At 46.4% G+C, this 19,900-nt stretch overlaps 1 protein-coding gene across 8 annotated transcripts; it reads right to left on the reverse strand.

The window, feature by feature from the left end:
- Positions 1-47: 47 nt before the first annotated feature.
- On the reverse strand, positions 48-19,844 carry pabpn1 (poly(A) binding protein, nuclear 1). Of its 8 annotated transcripts, none has more exons than XM_049006409.1 (11): positions 19,701-19,844; positions 19,418-19,590; positions 15,333-15,380; positions 11,473-15,191; positions 11,169-11,351; positions 5,301-5,409; positions 4,996-5,060; positions 4,745-4,851; positions 3,011-3,098; positions 2,737-2,888; positions 48-566 (listed from the first exon to the last, which is right to left on the reverse strand). In XM_049006409.1, exons 4-11 carry the CDS (start codon positions 15,049-15,051, stop codon positions 380-382), a joined length of 4,470 nt encoding a protein of 1,489 aa, XP_048862366.1. In that variant the 5' UTR covers positions 15,052-15,191; positions 15,333-15,380; positions 19,418-19,590; positions 19,701-19,844; the 3' UTR covers positions 48-379. The 8 variants fall into 8 exon arrangements, with proteins under 8 accessions (XP_048862366.1, XP_048862348.1, XP_048862357.1 ...); XM_049006391.1 differs by having other exon boundaries at positions 4,996-5,063; XM_049006419.1 differs by having other exon boundaries at positions 424-1,347; positions 4,996-5,063.
- Positions 19,845-19,900: the final 56 nt, after the last annotated feature.

Below are 19,900 nucleotides of genomic sequence, written 5' to 3' on the forward strand. Positions count from 1 at the left end.
GCACAGACAGTGAGGGAATTCATGCTCAGGAAAAAAGGGGACAAACATCTCATTTACAACATTTTATTTTTTTCCTAATTACATTTTTAATGGGTTAAAAAAAACCAAAAAGAAAAACCTTAAACCCAAGCACTCCCCTGCAAAGAAAAAAAACCTCTCCAATGCCCCCCTTACCCACCCCCTTTCTGAAATAAAACCATACGCCCCCCCCCCCCCCAACTCCTGCCAACTGCACTGTTCCTATTCCGAGTCCTCAGAGAGAATGTGGAACAGGAGCTCTAACCATCACCACCTCAGTACCTGTATTCCTCACCCAGTTAAAACAGCAGCCATCTTAGCTCTCTATAAATAGGTGTGTTGGGTGTGTCGTGACCTGTGTTCAGCGTTTACTGTTATAATAAATGCCCCCGGCAGCAGGCCTGTGGTCGCCTTGCCCCCCACCCCACACAGACAGGATGGGGTGAGTGTGCATAGCGGGGGCAGAGAGAGACAGTGACGCCGCCGACACTGTGGGGGGCGCCGCAGCCACAGGCGGAGGGGTGGTCAGCCTCCACTGGTCCTGAAACCTGAAACGACAAGAAGTGATCTAATACACACAGAGGGGGGGGGGGTGGATGTGTGTGGAAAGGGAGATGGGAGTGTCCAGTATCCGGCCATGCCAGTCTGGCGTGGCAAACACACGCACGCACATGCACACACACGCACACACACACACACACAAGCACCAAGAGCAGCCGCTTACAGATGAACGAGGTGAGGAACTGAACCAGGAAAAAGGAGGGAGGAGCAGAACAAACAGGAGAGCAAAAAAAGGGTCACAAGAACACTCCCGTTATCAACACGTGCCCAGCATTGTCAGACCTCAGAGGCACCGTTTTCTCTACCACTGCTTTTCTGTGTGATATCACAGCCAAAGTGGGGACACACACACACACACACATCTGCAGCCTGAGATTACGGCGACTTCCCCAACCGGAAAACAGCACCAGATCTCCCTGTGGCCATCCGCACCTTACCAGGGCAGCTGCAATACCTCAGCACGTGCGCGCGCGCACATGCACACACACACGCACGCACACACACACACACACACGCGCGCTCGCCGCATACACTCACGCACGCTCACATGCACACAAACACACTCGTAATCAAAATACTACGGCAGCCAGTCTGTCCAGGATTTTTTTTTTTTCCTCTCCGTCTTTTTTCCTCATCTTTTTTTCTCTTCTGGGGTCTTCCTTTTTTGTTTGTGTTTTTTCATTCTTTTTTTGCAAGGGTAAAAAGGTGGTGACAGTAAGGTTGGGGGATTAGTAAGGGGAATACCACGATGTCGCTCGCCCTCGGCCCCTGGAAAAGAGAGAGAAAAAGAGGGTGAGTTTGTTTGGCTAAAAGAGACGGACACCAATTTTAGGACGATGGTGTGCCTGCATGTCTGTGTGTATGGGCAGGGCTGGGGCAGAGATAATACAGAAATGCAACAGGGCCAGGGAATAGAAAGGACACCGGTATTTACAGACGTTTTGGAAACTGCATTTGTACCATGCCAAAACGGTATACCGGTGCCACTGCTCATTTTGGTGTTAAAACACTTGTGCGGCTATGTGCTGGTGAAGGCAGAACCAGTGGGATGCGTGATTTTAGGAGCTACATATAGTTGAGAAGTTCTCCTGTAAAGGAGGGTTTTTAAACACAGCTCTGTATGTATATTAGACTGAAGCCACTCTCTCCCTCTTTCTCTCTCTCCATTTTGTGAGGGCATTTCCCTGCTGTTGGGAGAGATCGTGCAAACCCCCCCTCCCCCCACAAGCACGCACACATGCACACACTTGCATGCACACCATGCCACCCAGCCAGTCCCCCACATTCCCCTCACACGGCCCAGGTACTACCAGCCCAGAAGAGCTCAAGCCACAACAAACAGGCCATCAGATGGACAGTCAGGTGAATATCAGGCTGCAGGAATGAACCCTCCAATCAGGAAAGAAAGCTATGCCGGCTCCTCAAGGACCATCCTGCCACCACCTTCATAAGAAATTACCAAGTACTGAGCAGAATACCACAACCTAACTGACCGCTGGGGAACGCATTTTATCACTTCACAACCTGACAGGCCTGATCTGACTGACCTGATCCGAGTCACAGCCTGAGAGGCCAGGCAGACACCAGATGAACAGCTCAAGAGGCATGTGAACCATCCCCGGGAAAGGACAAGGCTGCCACCAGCCCTAAAAGCACTGACCTGCTGCTTACAATCACCAAACCATACCTACAACCTCAAGATAAATCAGTACCCCCAAGCTGGAAGTGACTGCACATTAACGAGTTTAACCAATTATACTGAAAGAAATACTGACACCAAAAATTAAATTTAACCAGTGGATGAAAATCACACCAGATAAAGTACTGCCACCAGTTTTACCTTGTTTATCCTGTCATCTGAATCCCTGGTGATTAGATCACATGCGTGACATATAAAGTCCCTATAGGCAGGCGAACCCTCCAACACACAACTCACCGTTAACCAAAGGCAACACTCATGCACCAACAAAAGTATTGCTGTAGAACAGGACATTGCCATGCACAGCCCTAGCTTTTCAATCTCTACCAGTGAAAACAGAACTAAGATTTGACATCTAGTAGGCACTCACATGAAGTGATCCCATTAAATATGAGCACACTGACCTACCCTCACGGACACCCCATCATTGGTAAAGCGTAGTCCAAGCCAACACTCACCTGAAGGCCCGCCCTCTGCCTCGTGGGGGGGTGTACCCACTGTAGTACCGTGCCCGGGATGAGAAATTCCCCCCTCGTGAGCGGAAACGAGCACGGGGAAACCCGCGGTCTGTGGTGCTGATGCCTGGTCGGTTGGTTCTCTTAGCTCCAACCTGAGGGAAAAAGCTATGTCAGTGACCCGTTACCGTCTGCCTACTCATGGCAAGAATAACTGGGCCAAACAAGGTGGTATAGAGCAGCCCCACGACTGGCACCGCCTGAGCCGAAGACTCACCTTGATCTGCCTTCCCCTGAACAGAGACTCATCCAGTGCCATCGCCGTCCTCACAGACTCTTTGTCCGCGAACTCGATATAAGCAAACCTGCAGAAAGATCAGTGTCACTCATCCATAACAGGGAAGTCAGCATGCAGACCTCGCAGCCGGACAACAAAGACCCCACCACACATTCCATCTGCGGTCCAGAAGACACAGCCAGAGCAATGAGTTCTATTCTGGCTCATGAGGCCTCACAAGCCTTGTTTCCACCAGCGTAGTGCCAGACTTTTTCCCAATCCGGCACTGGTTCAATGCATTTCCACCACAAAAAGAAAAAAAAATGGCCCTGTGTCAGGAAAAATGTCTCCAGCATGGCACCACAGAAAAGCTGGGCTTGGAATACGGTACAGTAACGTCAGCAAAAGTGGGATAGGCTACAGCATCCAAACCCTCCATATACCAGGATAGTCAGTCTTTGCCGGTTTATTGGTGGAATAAAGTTACATTACTGGCCAGATTTAATAAAGTATAAATACATCACAGGTCGAATAAATAAAATAAAGGAAGAAATCATAAGGTGGACAGTTTTTAGCAGTTTTTAACATTACCGCACGATGCTTAAAATGACAGCGGTAAAACAGCAAGTGAGAATAAACTAAGACACAGCCTTTACAGGGAAAATGTCGTAAAATAGCATGGATTGTATTAGCTGAAATGATCCATCCATTTTCCAAACCGCTTATCCTACTGGGTCGCAGGGGGTCCGGAGCCTATTCCGGAAGCAATGGGCACGAGGCAGGGAACAACCCAGGATGGGGGGCCAGCCCATCGCAGGGCACACTCACACACCATTCACTCACACATGCACACCTATGGGCAATTTAGCAACTCCAATCAGCCTCAGCATGTTTTTTGGACTGTGGGGGGAAACCGGAGTACCTGGAGGAAACCCCACGACGACAAGGGGAAACTCCACACACATGTGACCCAGGCGGAGACTTGAACCTGGGTCCCAGAGGTGTGAGGCAGCAGTGCTAACCACTGCACCACCATGCCACCCCCTGCTGAAATGATATTTTACGTAAAATATTAACTTGCACTAAAATACTTGTACAATTTAAATAAATGGTGCAATGTTACATCATGTTTTATTCTGTGACAACAGAAGATCTGCTGGCCAGATTTAATAAAGTATAAATATGTCACAGGTTGAAAAAATATTGTGACATTCAAGTGGTGAAGAGATCATGAGGTGGACTGCAAAGTTCGGTTATTAGCAGACTAATTGCTCGATCCTCAAAAGGACAGCGGCAAAACAGCGAACAAGAATAAAACTCACTTAAAACAGAGATGGGGAGCCTTTGCAGAGACAAAAGTGGATGCAGGCAATGGAGACGGCGCAACAAGTTATACTCTGAACTTTTTTTCGGTTTGTCAAGATAAATCCAAAAAGTGAAATTACAGATTAACCTCTACTTTACTTTCACCAATATATTTGTGTTTCTTCTTTTTTGGAACCGATGGAAACGCAGACTGGTTCTGAAAAGGCATCAATTGAGAACCATCCCAGCACTGGTATCAGCACTGACACCCCGTTGGTGGAAACGAGGCTACAAATCATAGCCATGGTAATGAACCTGCCACGGAAGTCACTGACACAGCTCACTGACTTCTAAATGTCACGGCTGGTGACGGCTGAACAGGGCACAGTCAGAAAGTAGTTGCGGAGACCCCAGGACCCTAGCACCTACCCTTTGGGATGGCCCGTGAACTTGTCACACAGTATGGTGACTCTGTTGACCGAGCCGCACCCATGGAAGTGAGCTTCCAGCTCCTCTGCTGTCGCCCCATAATCCACCTGAGCACAAATCAGACAGGCAACACAAATAACGACACCAGACCCATACACTGAACTGCTTCCTACGGACTACATGTGCCTTTTAACTGCATACACCACAGGACGAGCACAACAGTCTGAAGGCAAGCAATGGTACCAACTCACGTTTCCTACATAGATTGACCTCCCATCAGCCTCCATTTTCTCCTCGAGGGACATAATGACTGGGCCTGCTAAAAACAGACAGCGTAAATGCGAGTTTCACACAGGCAGCTTACAATGGCTGTGCTTTAGATGGCATTGGCTGGGAAACCTTAAAATCATTTTTTCGCCAAGCCAAAGTCAGTCTTTCCAGGATGCACCCCCACACCTTACCAAGAACACCATCTCCTCCCACCCAAGCTCGTTCTCCACAACTGAAGGCAGCAGAGGAGCAGGCAGACCCGCCTATCCCACAGCACCACTCTCACCGGGTGGAGGGCTCAGGTTCATCTGTTTTTCCACCTCGTTCTGTAGCTCCTTCAGCTTCTCCGCTTCCTCCTCCATCTCTCGTACCCGGGCTTTTATGGCCTCCAGCTCCTGCACAGAGGTTACAGTGTAAATGTAACATTACCATGGGCTACATACATATCCCAACAGCATGGTCCAACATTTGAATCTGCAGTGACACCGCGCACCTAGAAGAATCACATATCTAAGTAAACCACCAGCAGGAGAAATGAGCTAAGACCACATCTACCAAGCTGAACTGCCGTGATCAGGATGGATCGGCAACCCAAGTGGTTGTGATCTACCAACTCTGAAAGGTGCATCTTTCGGAGGGCTATGATAGATGTACGAGTCGTTATAATCCACCTGGGAAGCACAGGAAGACCACTGCCACAGACGGCAGTAGATGATCATGCCGATCCCCCCCATCCATGCGGACACAGTCTGTGCTGCATTGCAGGGCCATGCAAGCTGACCCAGCTGCTCCTCTACCCTCTTATTTCGGCGGTACCTGCTCCAAAGCACGTTCTAATGAGGCACAACCGCAGCGACCAGGAGGGACTGATTCTCCCGATGGGGACCAGAAAACCGATTGGTCGCATATTTACAGATCCTCTGCATCGATGCTTTTGACAACAGATTTGCCCTATAATTCCTCATCCACCGACCAACTACAGTTTCACTGACGTGTGATTCACCGGCCATTTGTAACTGCTGAAGAACCGACTGAGATGAGCTAGCAGAGAAAGGGTACCGTATATCAGTCCAGATAGCAGCGATGCAATAAACAAGCCGGCTGTAGAGCCCCGTGCTCGTCCCCGCTATGCTCCGTGCCGGACGCATTAAGAGCCATCGGGTCACCCATCACTGCTCAGCCTGCCACCAAAGGGCGGACCTTACAAATGCCTTCGTCCAGACCAGCCAGGGTCGCACCACCGTCCCGACCCCGCATCTCAACTCCACCCCCATCGCGCAGGCAGTAATCATCTGTAATGAGTCGGGCGCAGCCAAGGCACCTAAACGCCAGTGCGCTTCCAGCAGGGCATCCCTCATCCGCCGTCCACCTTCCTCTTGCAATTATGTTAATTAAAAACATCCCGGTTCTGAGCTCCAGAACGAAAGGCAGAAGGTCTTTACCGTGAGCCGGTCCTTTCTCTGCGGGCGGACAAACTCACACTGCAGCAGCTACTAATGGCGGCCTGTCCTACCCTCGCCCCCTGTCTCTCACAATTCAGTCTCGCATTTTTGCAGCGAAGCCTCCCCCCTCCCACAAGATAGGCAGATCTGGCGCAGGGAAACCGACAGCATCGCTGCGCCAAAATGGCGACCCGTGTGTTCAAGCAGCGCCGAAACGGGGAGCGCGGGTGAGCCACAATGGCGCGAGGGCCCTAGTGAGCAACTCCAGTTGCACGAGGAGCAGCGCGATAACAATCACAGGCGAAATATGGATCGCTCGCAACTATTACTACTAGACGCACTAGAGAGGAGCCACGCGCGTTACTACCAAGAAGGGGCGTCCCGTACTCACCGGATCTTCCACAGAGGCCTCTCCCTCATCCAGACCAGGCTCCTCGTCGCCCACCCCTGTATCTTCCAGCTCCGGGTGTCCCGGATCGGAGTCCAGTAGCGACTCCTCCGTTAGCCCGTTACCGAACTCCGCCATGGCCAGACGCCGCCGATCCGACGCGCCTCACGGTCGTACTACGGGTATTGGCTCACGCGGAAGGAAAAGCGGCGGGAAGCGGCCGGCGACGCCGAATCGTATATAAAATACCCCAAATCGCCGGCTGAGGGCTCGGCTCGCAGTATCGGTTGTCCCTTTGTGAAGGCCTTCAATTCAACACACTGTATAACTCACATGAAGTATTATGCGGATGTGCTTATTAGATACCCAACAAATTTCCCCCCAAAAAATTAAAAACCCCGAAGGTTTCTCCTCTCGAGCACCGTGACTCCTGGAACAGAAATGGAAACCGGAGGCGGGGTTTCCCGCTACTGCGGTCACCAAATGGGATGCTCATTGGTTCGCTCAGCATTCCAGACATACCCCTCAGCATTCTTGCGCCTTACCATTGGCCTGCTACCAGGTCATGTCAACACTCACGGTGATTTGATCGCACCGTTGAAGTGCTAATTGGACAACATAAATGTCAATCACCGCCTACATCCGCTTCGTCCCATTAGCTCTATCTCCACGACGGCAGTGCTCATTAAACATCTGAAATACTACAGCGATGTCAGGTTCGGATCCAACCAGCCACGACCATCCTTTACGGGTTAACCCCGAGATCTTTCTTTAAAGCACACTGGTAAAATATGTATATCGCCGAAAGCTAAAAGGGTAAACATTTGAATATAATGCACATTTGTTTTCTTTTGCGCCTGTAACCTATCAAAATCCTCAATTAAGTAAATTCCCACCACAAAGCCTGAGAGGTTTCTGCCGACAATGACAATAGTTGTTTAACATTGCTCTACCACACAGTTTTAGACTTTGCACTCGTCTCATGTAAGCATTCACCCTATATCGTTTTACACGTGAATAATCCTTTATTATTTTTTTACAACGTACAACACACAATATGTGCACATCATATTTTAATTTTTCATGTTATTTGTTCTATGTTTTATCTGCAGCATATCTACCTTCAGCGAGACAAAAGATTAGGACCAAGTTTAGCAGTATTTTAAAACTGCAGGATGAACGAGTATTTTGGTTTTCATTTTAATCTTTAGACTGAAGTGATATCTTAATTTAAACCTGCCTATAGTCTCCAGGCAAATGCAGATAATAGGTACACCAAACACAGTTATCAAAGTCCTCAGTTAACTCACATTACTTGTAAGATCCATTTAATAAACAGCTAGCTCAATCAGAGCAAAAACCGAGATGGACTTGAAATAAGTCTGCGACTATCCAAAATGACAGGAACCAGACAGTAATCAAACAGTTTTATTTCCTTTAGCATGAACCAAAGAACACGTGGCAGAGAGCAGAAGAATCTCAGAGAATATTCCAGAAGTGCCAACAATCCCATCCCAAGTTCGACTTCAAGTCATTACTTAGGCAGGGCAGATGGTAGCATGTATTAAGCAAATGCAATAAAAGCAAAATAATTAGGCATTAAACCGATTAGAGCCGGCATCGTGCAAAGGCAGCATCACACCCCTTCAGCACAGCGTGGTATCCCACTGAAGGACTGACTGCAGGCTCTGACCACAGTCCCGCTGCTGGTCACCAGAGCTACGTTCCCCGTTTGCAGCGATTTACAGAACATTACACTCTGAGACATCATAAAATGACTTCGTATTATCATTGCCACCAATATAAGGTGATGTATTTATTATCCAGACATGGTAACAAATGGTAATCAGTTAGGGGACGGCATGGTAGTGCAGTGGTTAGCGCTGTTGCCACACACCTCTAGGACCTGGGTTCGAGTCTCCGCCTGGGTCACACGTGTGCAGAGTTTGCATGTTCTCCCCATGTCGTCGTGGGGTTTCCTCTGGGTGCTCCGGTTTCCCCCCACAGTCCAGGCTGAGGCTAATTGGAGTTGCTAAATTGCCCGTAGGTGTGTGTGTGAGTGTGAATGGTGTGTAAGTGTGCCCTGCGATGGGCTGGCCCCCTATCCTCGTGCCCATTGCTTCCGGGATAGGCTCCGGACCCTCCCACGACCCAGTAGGATAAGCGGTTTGGAAGATGGATGAATGGTAAACAGTTAAATCCATTCCACACAGCCTGGACAGGCTCAAAAAGATTAAAGTAGCAATAGAAGAAACACTACAATTATCATACTAGAATTTAAAATGCTCTGCATTTCAATTTATTAATGAAATTAAAATATGCACTCTTCTATATCCCCTAGTTTTGCCTCTCACCACCATTACTGTCTTTTGCAGAAATGTATTACATATTGAAAGGTGTCTGGTACCTTACAGGACACCAAAATGACCCCAATCTCAATACATTATAATACTTCAGAGGAGAAAAAAATTTAATAATATATACAAAACCCCTGCTCTCTTTTCACAGTCTGGTACTGGTTTAAACAAGCCCATTAGGACTACTGCCAGTGAGAAATATGAAGAATGCCTTTAACTTCATTAAACTGGAAAATGTTTGACTAAGAGAAGGATTTTAATTTACAGGTTGACATATTATATGTACAGATTTTCCACAAAATTTCCTAAATTGGCACAAAAAATATTTTTAATTATAAGTAGTACAAGACTTTGGCTCAATGATCTTTTGTTCCAGGGTGTGACTTTGCAGTGGTGAGCTCTGGTCCTTATATGGTTATATGGTGTTCAGTGAAGGGACCCCCCCCCCCCAAACATGGTGGTTAAAAACAGTAGTAGATCTTAAAGATGCATCATAAAGTATCAGCTTATCACATCACTTAGGCTTCTCGGACAAATAAAGCCAGAATGCGTCATGTGGGAACCTCAAGTTTGTACCCATAACTCCCCATACTCTGCTTTTGTCTCTATCCATCACAAGTGTGTACAGGAGAGGAATCGCTTCAAGCCCAGGACTGGATTTCACGTGTTGTTTCCTGACGGCTCCATAATCCATCCATAAACTGCCTTCACCAAGTTATTAAGGCAAGCATATCTTGAGGGTAGGATTAACAAGCTTGAGTAACTCCAGAGAAGGTGGACTTGCAGTGTGCAGTCAGAACTAGGCTGGATTTTAACAGGAATACCTAGTTCTTCCCATTGGCCCCTGTTATTTTTGGATGTGTGCCTTTGAGTACGATTTGACACCAGATAAGCCACCCACCACAAAGTCACTATTAAGCAACTGATTAAACACGCTGCCGTCACACTGGCAAGATCAGTCTCAGAAATTGTCAAGTCACATGATTGCTGGGTAAGATTTTCAATTAACGGACGCAAGTGAAGAGGCCTCACAGAAAACTGTCTCTGAGCTGACAAGCGTCCTGAAAAGCGCTTCATGTTTGCAGGCCACTGGCCTCAATATTCTACTTACTATACTCTATAATACTCTATATACAGCTACAGCTGTTGACCCATAAATTGAGTAAGGTAAGCCTAGGGAATATGATACAGGTGTTAGCTAAACTAATTGAGAAAAGGCATTTTAAATAGGCTTAACTAAGCTTAGCTGTTCTCAACATTGGAACAACTGATTGACGCTTTCATTTTACTTCTTAAATCCACAATTAACATATTGCAGGTTTATAGTCCAAGGACTGCATATTTTATCTGATATAGCTTGTGCTTATTTGACAGTTTGCAACAATTAAGCAAATGTTTTGTTTTAAAAAATGTTTAAACCACTATACTAAAACTGTGCTCTTATTTTCCTCCCTCCCTAAAAGTAGCATTCAGCTCCTACTGCTAGTGAAAGGGAAGAAAAAAATAACCTTACAGCCCAAGTTCTAGCCTAGTTCTGCCTTGGTCCAGCTCAGCAAATTTTCAGAAAGCTACTTGCATGACCAGAACCTATGGCCAGGTTAACACCACTGTGTATGTGGAGTTTTAATACCATTAGCAATTAACCAATCATTTAGTACTAAGCTGGATCCTGCAGATGTCAAAAATACAAAAACATACAAATGCTTCTCTCCACTGAAAAGCAAAGATCCCATGGGTCCATGGTCTCTTTCAGCACCTTAAAAATCAATGCATCAGCTTGTACCACTAGTTGGAGAGAGAGATGAAACCACTGGCAATCCAGAAACGGTACCGGAACCTATGCTAGTACCTTTGCTAACATGGGTGGGTAACTGTCCAAAGTTGCTGGCTTTCAATGCAGATAGGTGCTGAGAGGAGAAGACATGAACTCTTCCCGCTGCTCTGGATTCAAACCCAACTTTGCATACCTCACACCTTCCCTTTAGAGCCTCATGACTTGAATAGCCCACATCAGAGGGTTCCGATGATACCAGCAGTGTGAACTGAACTGGTTTGGGTAAGATGGGGCGATTAGCCCGAAGTGCTCTGTACTCAAGGTAGCCGCTTGAACCAAAGTTTACTCTGGCTGACAAGTCTTTTGTATCATTCAACTGCAAAAGAAGAAAGAGGAGAGTGAACACTCATGAGGTGCAGAGTGAAGACACATTCACATATCATAATCAACATCAAGCACTTGGAGATGTACGAAAATGCACACAAGATGGATCATACCTGCTTTTCCTGCTGGAGATACCAGCGCTTCTCCTTTGCTCGGGTGTTCTGGAACCATATCTGTATAACTCTCTGAGGCAGCTTCAGCTCCGAGCCCATTACCTCACACTCTGCTGCATTTGGGTGAGGGCATATCTCATAGCACGACTGTAGAATGGAGAGTTGCAGGTTGGTAAGGAGAGTCCGTGGTCGGCGAGGAATGCATTGCTGCAGGTTGCTATTGCATTGTGTCCCTGGATTGGACAAGAACCCAGGTGGACTTGACATTGAGATTCTAGATAAACAATTGTGAGAGGGGAACACCATCTGTTCATTTGGCGTGTTCATACTCAATACAGCTTTGGTAGTCCAGTAGTTGAGACCAGATTGTTTTTGAGAATCAGAGTGCTTGCCTACAGGTGTTAGGGGTACTTTTGGTGCCATTTGACTGGTGGATCCTGGCACAGAAATATGACTCTCTGGCTCATCTTCCTCATTATCATTTTCCTTTACCTTATCATGCAGTTCATCATCTTTGTCTCTCTTGCATTTCTGAGGTGAGCGAGGAGGGTAAGTCTCTATTATTGCAAATGGGACAGAGAAATTTGAGGCTTGGGTAAAGGATTTAGCCTTAGGAGAAGACAGTTGTGTGCCAGTCTTCGACACTGTGAGACTTCTGACATCCGAGGAGCAGCAAGTCATAAGTTTTGCATTAGCAAAGCTTTTGGTCTCTCTCGCTACATTTTTAGTAAGTGGTGTTTTTATACAAGCATCCACTAAACTAACATCTGCTGTTACCCTACGGAGTTTGCGGTCACCCGTGTTTGGATTTGTGCCTTTAGACAAGACGGGCGATGAAAGTGGCCAGGTGAACTTTATCAGAGGCTTGCCCACAGCCGCCAATGTGCCACTACCAAGAAAGCGGACTTCCCCTTTCCGTTCACGAGCTCTCATGTTCTGAAACCAAATCTGGACAACCCTCTTTGGAAGTTTGACCCATTCTGATATCCGCTCAAATTCATGCTTTGCAGGATTTGGTTCTTTGAAGTAGCAACCATAGAGCACATCTAACTGTTCAGGTTGAATGATTGTTCTGGAACGCCCCCGTAATAGTTGAATATCCCTACTAGTATACTTTCTCTCTTCTTGCTGTCCTCCTTTGGTCTCTTTTTTCCTCTTACCATTATTGATTGGCTCTGCAGCCTTGATGCCCTTGTTCATTTTATTAATGCTGCCGTTGAGAGACGTGGACGCTGCAAATGTACACTTAGGTTTCACATGGACCACTATAAGATCTGATGTTTCAGGAGCGCCCTTCTTTGTTACTGCATTCAATCCAAGCCCCTTGAATAACTGGTTTTGCTCTGGAATCTTATTAGCAGACGTAGAAGTGGATGAAGCTGACACTGGGCTGCAATTCTTCCCAACACTGAGGTCTAGGGCAGACTCATTGTCATCTTTGCCATACAGAGTTTGACATGGAGGTGTGTGTCTGGTAAGCAGTGGTATCTTCAAGGGATCACAAAAGGGGTGAGTGGCTAGTGGTCTGGGTAGGATTGGACGTTTTCCTTGATCTGGTTTGGTACCTTTAGAAATCCCCAATCCAACCACAGAAGGTGGTAGTGAGAGAAGAGGACTTGAAAATGATGTTATGACAGGAGCAATGGAAAAAGGGAAAGAGGCACCAGTAGTGATCCTGGACAGACTGCCCTGTTCAAATGAGACTGGAGGAGCAGGGGAGTCAGACAGAGTTCCCAACTCTAGGTTTACATCAGGATTCAGCTTCTCCTTCTTAATATTCACCAGTTCTTGTTCTACAATCATGCTGTTCCTCCACTTTCTTTTCCTGACAGTTACTGACAGTTCATCTGACAGGAGTACCTTTCCTTCCCCTGTAACTCCCTCCTCATCATGATTTCCTACTTTGGCTAGGGTGCTTTGTTCATCCTGCTCAAGCCTGCTTTGACTTTCCTCATCTGTTACAATGGCTGCAGTGTAAAATTCTTCCCGGTTTGACTCAGAAGTCTGACAGAAGTTTCCTTGGCCTCCAATTTCTCTGTTTACATTTTTACCATGGTTCCTCTTCCTAATATCTTTTCTGTGGTCAACTACCATAGTGACCGGATGAATGCCATCCTTCCCTCCTCTGCTATTCTGTTGCGCCTTAGTCTTTTGGACATCCCCAAACCACTTGTGGATCTCCTCCACACCGAGTCCCACCTCCCTGGCCAGTTCCTCACAATTCTGCTGGGAAGGGTCAGCTACATCTGCTTGGCTCTGGGACTCAAGGAAAGCCCGTAACACCTGTGATTGAAAGTCTGACAGCGTCATTGGTTTGGTTTGGGAAGATTTCAGATCCACACCACTATAACCCTGAAGAGCCACCTCAGAGGGTTTAGAGTCAGTTCCAGGCAGTGTGAAATGTGTTTTCACGTCACTGCCATCAGGGGTGTATTCAAGACTCTCAGTTAAGCAATGCTTTGCACTTATGTCAGCATGAGAGTTCTGCCGGGTGCTGCTGGGTCTCAGGGAAAATTGAAGGTTTGTGGTACCGAGTTGGGTGTTGCTGGATGGGGATGTGCTACAAGGCAGTGGGGCACTTTGAGGAAGGATTGTGTCATGAGTAGCTTGGAATGCCAATGGACTTTGGGGAACCACTTCACAAGGTACTGCAATTTTCCTTTCACTATTTTGACACCGTTTAAATTGCATCTGCACTCCATAATTTTTTTTGTCTGTTGTGTTCTCTCCAGCCATCCCATTTTCTTCTACATCCTGAACAGCCCCCTTCTTGGTATATTTTAGGGGACTTCTGATCCCGATGCCCTTGCTCCCTGTACACCCCTCTTTTATCTTCTGCCCTGCATATAATGTGTCCTTCGGTGACAAGTTTGCATTCTCTGGCTCCAAATGAACTCTGTCACTGCCTTTTTTATTCACTCTCTCATCCACACCTTCTGCAATGTCCTGGGCTTTTTCCACCATCTTTTCTTCAGATGAGGTTGACTGGGCTGTAGAAAATTCTACCGATAGTCCCAAATTCTGTAAGTCATGGGTTTTTTCTGCCAAGAGAACTTGCGCAGAACTCAAACTCGGAGTCAAAACTTGACCAGGTGCATCTGGATTTAGATTCTGGTTCTGCGTCTGAAGGCTGCTAGCGGACAGGGACAGAAACTCCTGCTGCGATGAGACCCAAGGCAGAGGGATGGTGGAGGTACTAGTACTGGAGTTATGGAGCGAGAGCATTGTGGAGGGTGAGGTGGACATACTGGTCGCAGAGTTTATAGCACAATTTGTAGAAGAGGTGTTAGCTTTAGTGGTTCTCACATTCTCTGTTGTACAACTAGATGGACACTCAGCATTTCTGCTGCGCGTCTGGTGCAATACTGACCTCAGGTGACTCTTCAGGCTGATGGAGCAGCTATAGGAGACGCAGCAAACTGCACACTGATAGGGTTTGCTTAACATGTAACCAGAAGACTGATTTAGCTTTGGGCAGGAAGTTGAAGGGGTATCAGGGTCATCTTCCCCATGGTTTTCAGAAGATCCTGTTCGCATCCGACAGAGATGGACGCTCAATTTTCTTTTAGGAGAGAACATTTCCAGGCACACGTTACACTTAAGACTTCTGGGACACAGAAATTCATCTAGTTCAAGGTCTGTAGGGTTTTTCCTAGTGGTCAGGTTGTTCTTGTGGGGCTTTTGTGCAGTTCAGATGTTTTATGAAGTTCAGAGTGTGTCTGACAGAAAGGGAGAGATGTCACACAAGAACACCGTGAAATAGGAGGCCATCAGATATACTAGTACGTTATACAATAAGACAGGAATGGACAACAAAGATGGACTGAGATGGAAAAAAATATATATATATATATTCCCACCTGTCTTCTTTAGCTTTGTCTTCAGAATGGTCTTTCTATACTGGTAGTCTGTACAAAGGGGAAAGAGGAGTTACTGAATAACACTGAGATATGTGGGAAAAACTAAACAAAAACTGTAAATACAAGAACGACAGCAGGGCAATGGCACCATCCTTCTGAATTTACAGCTTTGTTGGAAATCGTAGGAGAGGAATGAACTTTGAGAAAGTCCCCAACCAAGGACTTCCTACTTATTCAAGTGAACTGTCATAACGCAAATGTAATTATTAGAGTTCATGAGAAGGTTTTGAAACTCACTAAGAAAAACTAGAAAGGAGACTTAATCTTGTAAATTGGTTGTAATAATTTGGTTGTTGGGATTAATGGATTTAACCACAAAGAGTTTACAGTGAGCACGAAAAAGGTACATTGAAGTGGAATATATTGTATATCAGGGCTGCCCAAACAGTTGATCAGTCAATTTCTCAAATCAATCGCGAAGTGCACTTGCACGGGCCCATTTTTCAGTGTGCAAATAATCGTGTACTGTAAACATTTAGCACGCGAACTTGTCGGAAGCCAAAAGATCAAATCAGTGTGACAGCGCATCCCTATGCAGCGACATCGCCAGAAGCCCGCATGCAGTTCAGGAGCCTGTCCAGCACATACGCACACACGCACACACACTCAAACTGCTTCCAGCAGCCAATCCAGGCAGACAGGAGCTATGCTATGATGAGCCAGAGCCTCCTGGAGTGCCTGATCCTGCTGACATAGGGGGCAAGACCAGACCAGTGTCCCACCAGGCATCTCACCCTGACAGGGGTACAGAAGCACTGAATGTGGGAACCAGCAGCCGGTTACGGCAGTGTTTCCCAAACCAGTCCTCGGAGACCCCCACACAGTCCATGTTTTTGCTCCCATCTCCCTGCCAGACAGTTGAAATTTCTGCCCTACCAGGAACTGTGAGGAAGCAAATACTAGGACAGTCTGGGGCTTCCCAACTGTGTGTTAGTCTGTGTGGCCAATGTCAAGAAGTAAGCTAATCTACGTCAACTGTGTCCTGACAAACAGTTAAATCCTGCACCAAACATGACAAGATCAACTTAACCTGGCCTCAGTGGCACTCTACCAAAAACTTCCCTTTCAAACTCGTGGTCAACATGAAAGTTTTCCTTCTCCTGGCTTTGACCTGTTTTTCAGTTACCCCCTTAGATCCCAACACATGTCATTTTTAACAGCAAGCCTTAGCACATTAAAAGCTCAGCCATTTTCAAGCTTTTTTTCAGGATTTTGGCTGGCAGAATCATGGACAGACACCAAGTGGTGGTTAAATTATTAACACCAACCCACTTCAAATGCTCCAAGTACATAATCACACAACTAAATATTCTCACAGCGATGACAAACATTCATAATACCAAGGAAACTACTCCATTGGCACCCACACATAAAAATCAGTTACTACAATACTGACAAAGGAGCAATATTACTATCCATTCCTGATGTTTTAATTAGTAGGGTCGTACTTCTGACACGAGGCAGGTTTTACTCTGAATGACCACCATATGTGTATTACACTTCGGTCCCTTTCATTTAACCTTATGCAGTGCTCCTCCAGGTTAATTAAGACCTTGGGTGGGACACCATGGACTGGCAGCTGCGGTGGCAGGAGAGGATGTGGAGGTCCACATGCCGCCAAGCCAGAGAAACAACAAGCGCATCTGTTGGGTAAGGCTGTTTCCCAATACTGAGGGAGGATCGAGCGCATTAATGCATTATTTAACAGGGGGACAGATTCTGTTACACAAGCCAGCCCACTTGTTCGGTCTCTCTGACCTACACACGTAGTCGTTATTCTCCTACAGTGAGCCTCTGGAAGCACAAGCAAACCCTAACATTCAGAAAAACAAACACTACCATCGCCTCACTCAACAAAAACATGCTGAAGACAGCAAACCCTTACAGTGAGGCTAGTCTACTACTGTCCGCAATTCAGTTCTGAACACGACAAATCATCTCCAAGAAAAACATCCTTTAACTGGACATAAACAGTCCTTCCCACTCAAAAGGCTGACAAACACAGTATCAGATTAAATACCTGCTCAGTTTTCAAGCATGAAGAACCCCAACAACTGGAATTCTGAAGAGTTCTTAATTATAGTTTATTTATTGTACTTTACAAAAACTACAAGGGGGGAAAAAATCAATTAACAGCACCCCAGCCTGCATTTTAATCAAATTCCTGCCTGTAATTTAACAGCAATTCTGGGGACATCAAAACCACCATGTGATTTCCAAGCAGTACCAGTAACCTGGATGACAGATTTTTCCCCAGAAAAGCACAGCTGCCCTACCCTCTGCCTAAGCAGCCGAATTTGCAGAAAGACCCAGATGAAAGCAGTGAAGAGGTAATTATACTTTGCAAAATTAAGTTACTACCATTCCCTGGTAGTAGTCCACTTTGGGGTGCATCGGTATGCCATTAGGACATCTGCTTAACAGTTACCCCCCACTTACACAAGAAATAAAAATAAAGGACACATATTTTTAAATACACTTCAGATTATCAAGTGACAAAAAAGCCAACCTTTCCCATTTCTAGCTTGTCAGAGCAGTACATACGTTATTTCATTATAATTATTACCAGTTAATAAATGGCAATCTTTAGAGGCAGTCGAGACGCTCCGCTGCAGTGTCATTTAACTAGGCGCGTAAATGAATTCAGGTCTCATGACTTGAAGACAAATAAACGATGGCGTGGAGTTTCTCTCAGCCCGGCGCGTGTGTACCGATGCACGGCTTCCCACCCATCCAAAGGCAAAGCTGCGATCTTTAGTTTCTCCCTCTGCACGGTGCCGGTACACAGGCGGCCCGGACAGCCCGCTCCGCACCGGCCACTGTCCTGGGAGGAGACCGAGGCCTCTAGCGGCTCGATACCCGGAATCCGTGCCTTTAAAAGGCGGAAAGGACATATCCGAACACCCCTCTAGCAGCACTCCTCCATCATCGAGCCTCTGCAACCCCTCCAATCATCGCACGCTCTACTTATGCATGTATTTAATAAATATCAATGCAAATTAATTTTCTCACGGTTCATCTCGTTAAAAGTTTTCCCGACATACTAATTCAGGTGCTGAGAAGCGTTCAAACTGGGAGCAACCAAACAGAGGGAGACTTGAGTTTTAAGATTTCCTCCTTATCACTGTTCCAGTGTGGTACACACTGGTAACATGGTAGTCTCTCAAATACATGCCTTTACTGGAACGCAGAGAGAAATTAAAGAGCGCTTTAAATTGCAATCTAAGCAAGGTGTTTACCTGGTTAGCGACACACTGGAGCGTACTCCTCTCTCAGAACTCTCCCCCCCCCCTTCTCTCTCAGCCTGTGTCCCCTCCTTCAGTCGTTTGTTTTCTCCGCGTGTGTCCACCGCCCTTCCCCCCGTCCCAGTCCTCCTCCTATTCCCCCTTATTCTATATTATCCCCACTTCTTTATTAATAAATACAGAACAGCTGCCCCGACAGATGAATGGAAATGCATAATACTGAGAAGTTAAACCGCAAAATCCACTGAACAGTAATAAAAGATGTTTATATCCCATGATTTACCAATTACACTACAGTTTAGGATTCTGCGTCTCCTGCAACCTGTTTTGCTCTCCTTTAGCTGGAAAGTTTAGAGTTAGGGGTACTAAACGTCAGAGGTTTGGGGGTATAATAATAACAACAATAATAATAATTGATTAAAATAATTAATGATCGAAATGCCTTTAACATATTCCAAAAGTACATCACTCGATTTAGAAGTTGGAAAGATTGGCAGTTGAGAAAGCATGTTAAACGGTTATAAACTAAGTGCGTTTTCTACTGTATGGAGTGTGCAGAAATTTAGCACTGTGTCTTTTGGCGGCTCTGAATCCTATTTGATCTTGATGTCCCAAGTTAGTACATTACTTTTTTGTTTTGCTTTTATTACAGTCCATGGGACTGTAATTCTAAGTGTGCTGCCGCACCTGCCCGGTGCACTACGTTCACACAGCCGTCTCTTGGAAAGGCATTAACGGCTAAGAACATCTTTTACCCACAAAATAAAATGGAAACCTTACGTTCTGCAGCAGGTGAATCGTGAGCACCCTTCAGGTCTGAATCAAAGAAGCCTCGGCCCGTCCCGGTGGCTCCCACCGCCATCCTCTGAATGGGTCCCACCTGCGGGTTGCAGGTTTCAGGTGCTGCGGGAAATGACCGCAAAGCACACTGCAGCCACGAGCGCCTGGGTTCGCTGTTTGGGAAGTAAATGCAGCACCAGAGAATCTGATTAGCGCCTAAAAATGGAGCCGTCAACTACGTCGATAGGAGAGGACGTTTGGGAGGTGTGGAGATGTTAATTACCAATACAATGGTGTTAGGGGGGGCAGCCAACTTGCGCCAGGCCTGCGTCATTTGTACTGGTGGAAAAAAAATAAACCACAGTTTCAGTTCCTGATATTTATTTAGTACAACTCATAAATTAAGAAAACGCCACCATCGTGAAGTACGCGAAATGCCAGCCTTTTAGTAAAATTGTCAGGCTGTATTCAAAAGGCTCTAGT

The sequence above is a fragment of the Brienomyrus brachyistius genome, chromosome 1, assembly GCF_023856365.1.
Source record: "Brienomyrus brachyistius isolate T26 chromosome 1, BBRACH_0.4, whole genome shotgun sequence".
Taxonomy (NCBI): domain Eukaryota; kingdom Metazoa; phylum Chordata; class Actinopteri; order Osteoglossiformes; family Mormyridae; genus Brienomyrus; species Brienomyrus brachyistius.

Excerpts from the sequence above, each read along its gene's own strand:
- pabpn1 (XM_049006391.1), bottom strand. The coding sequence starts at position 15,051 with ATGTTCTCTCCTAAAAGAAAATTGAGCGTCCATCTCTGTCGGATGCGA. Across the intron at positions 5,064-5,300 it reads GAACCTGAGCCCTCCACCCG|CAGGCCCAGTCATTATGTCC; the intron begins GTGAGAGTGGTG and ends GTCTGTTTTTAG. Across the intron at positions 2,889-3,010 it reads TCAGGGGAAGGCAGATCAAG|GTTGGAGCTAAGAGAACCAA; the intron begins GTGAGTCTTCGG and ends TTTTTCCCTCAG.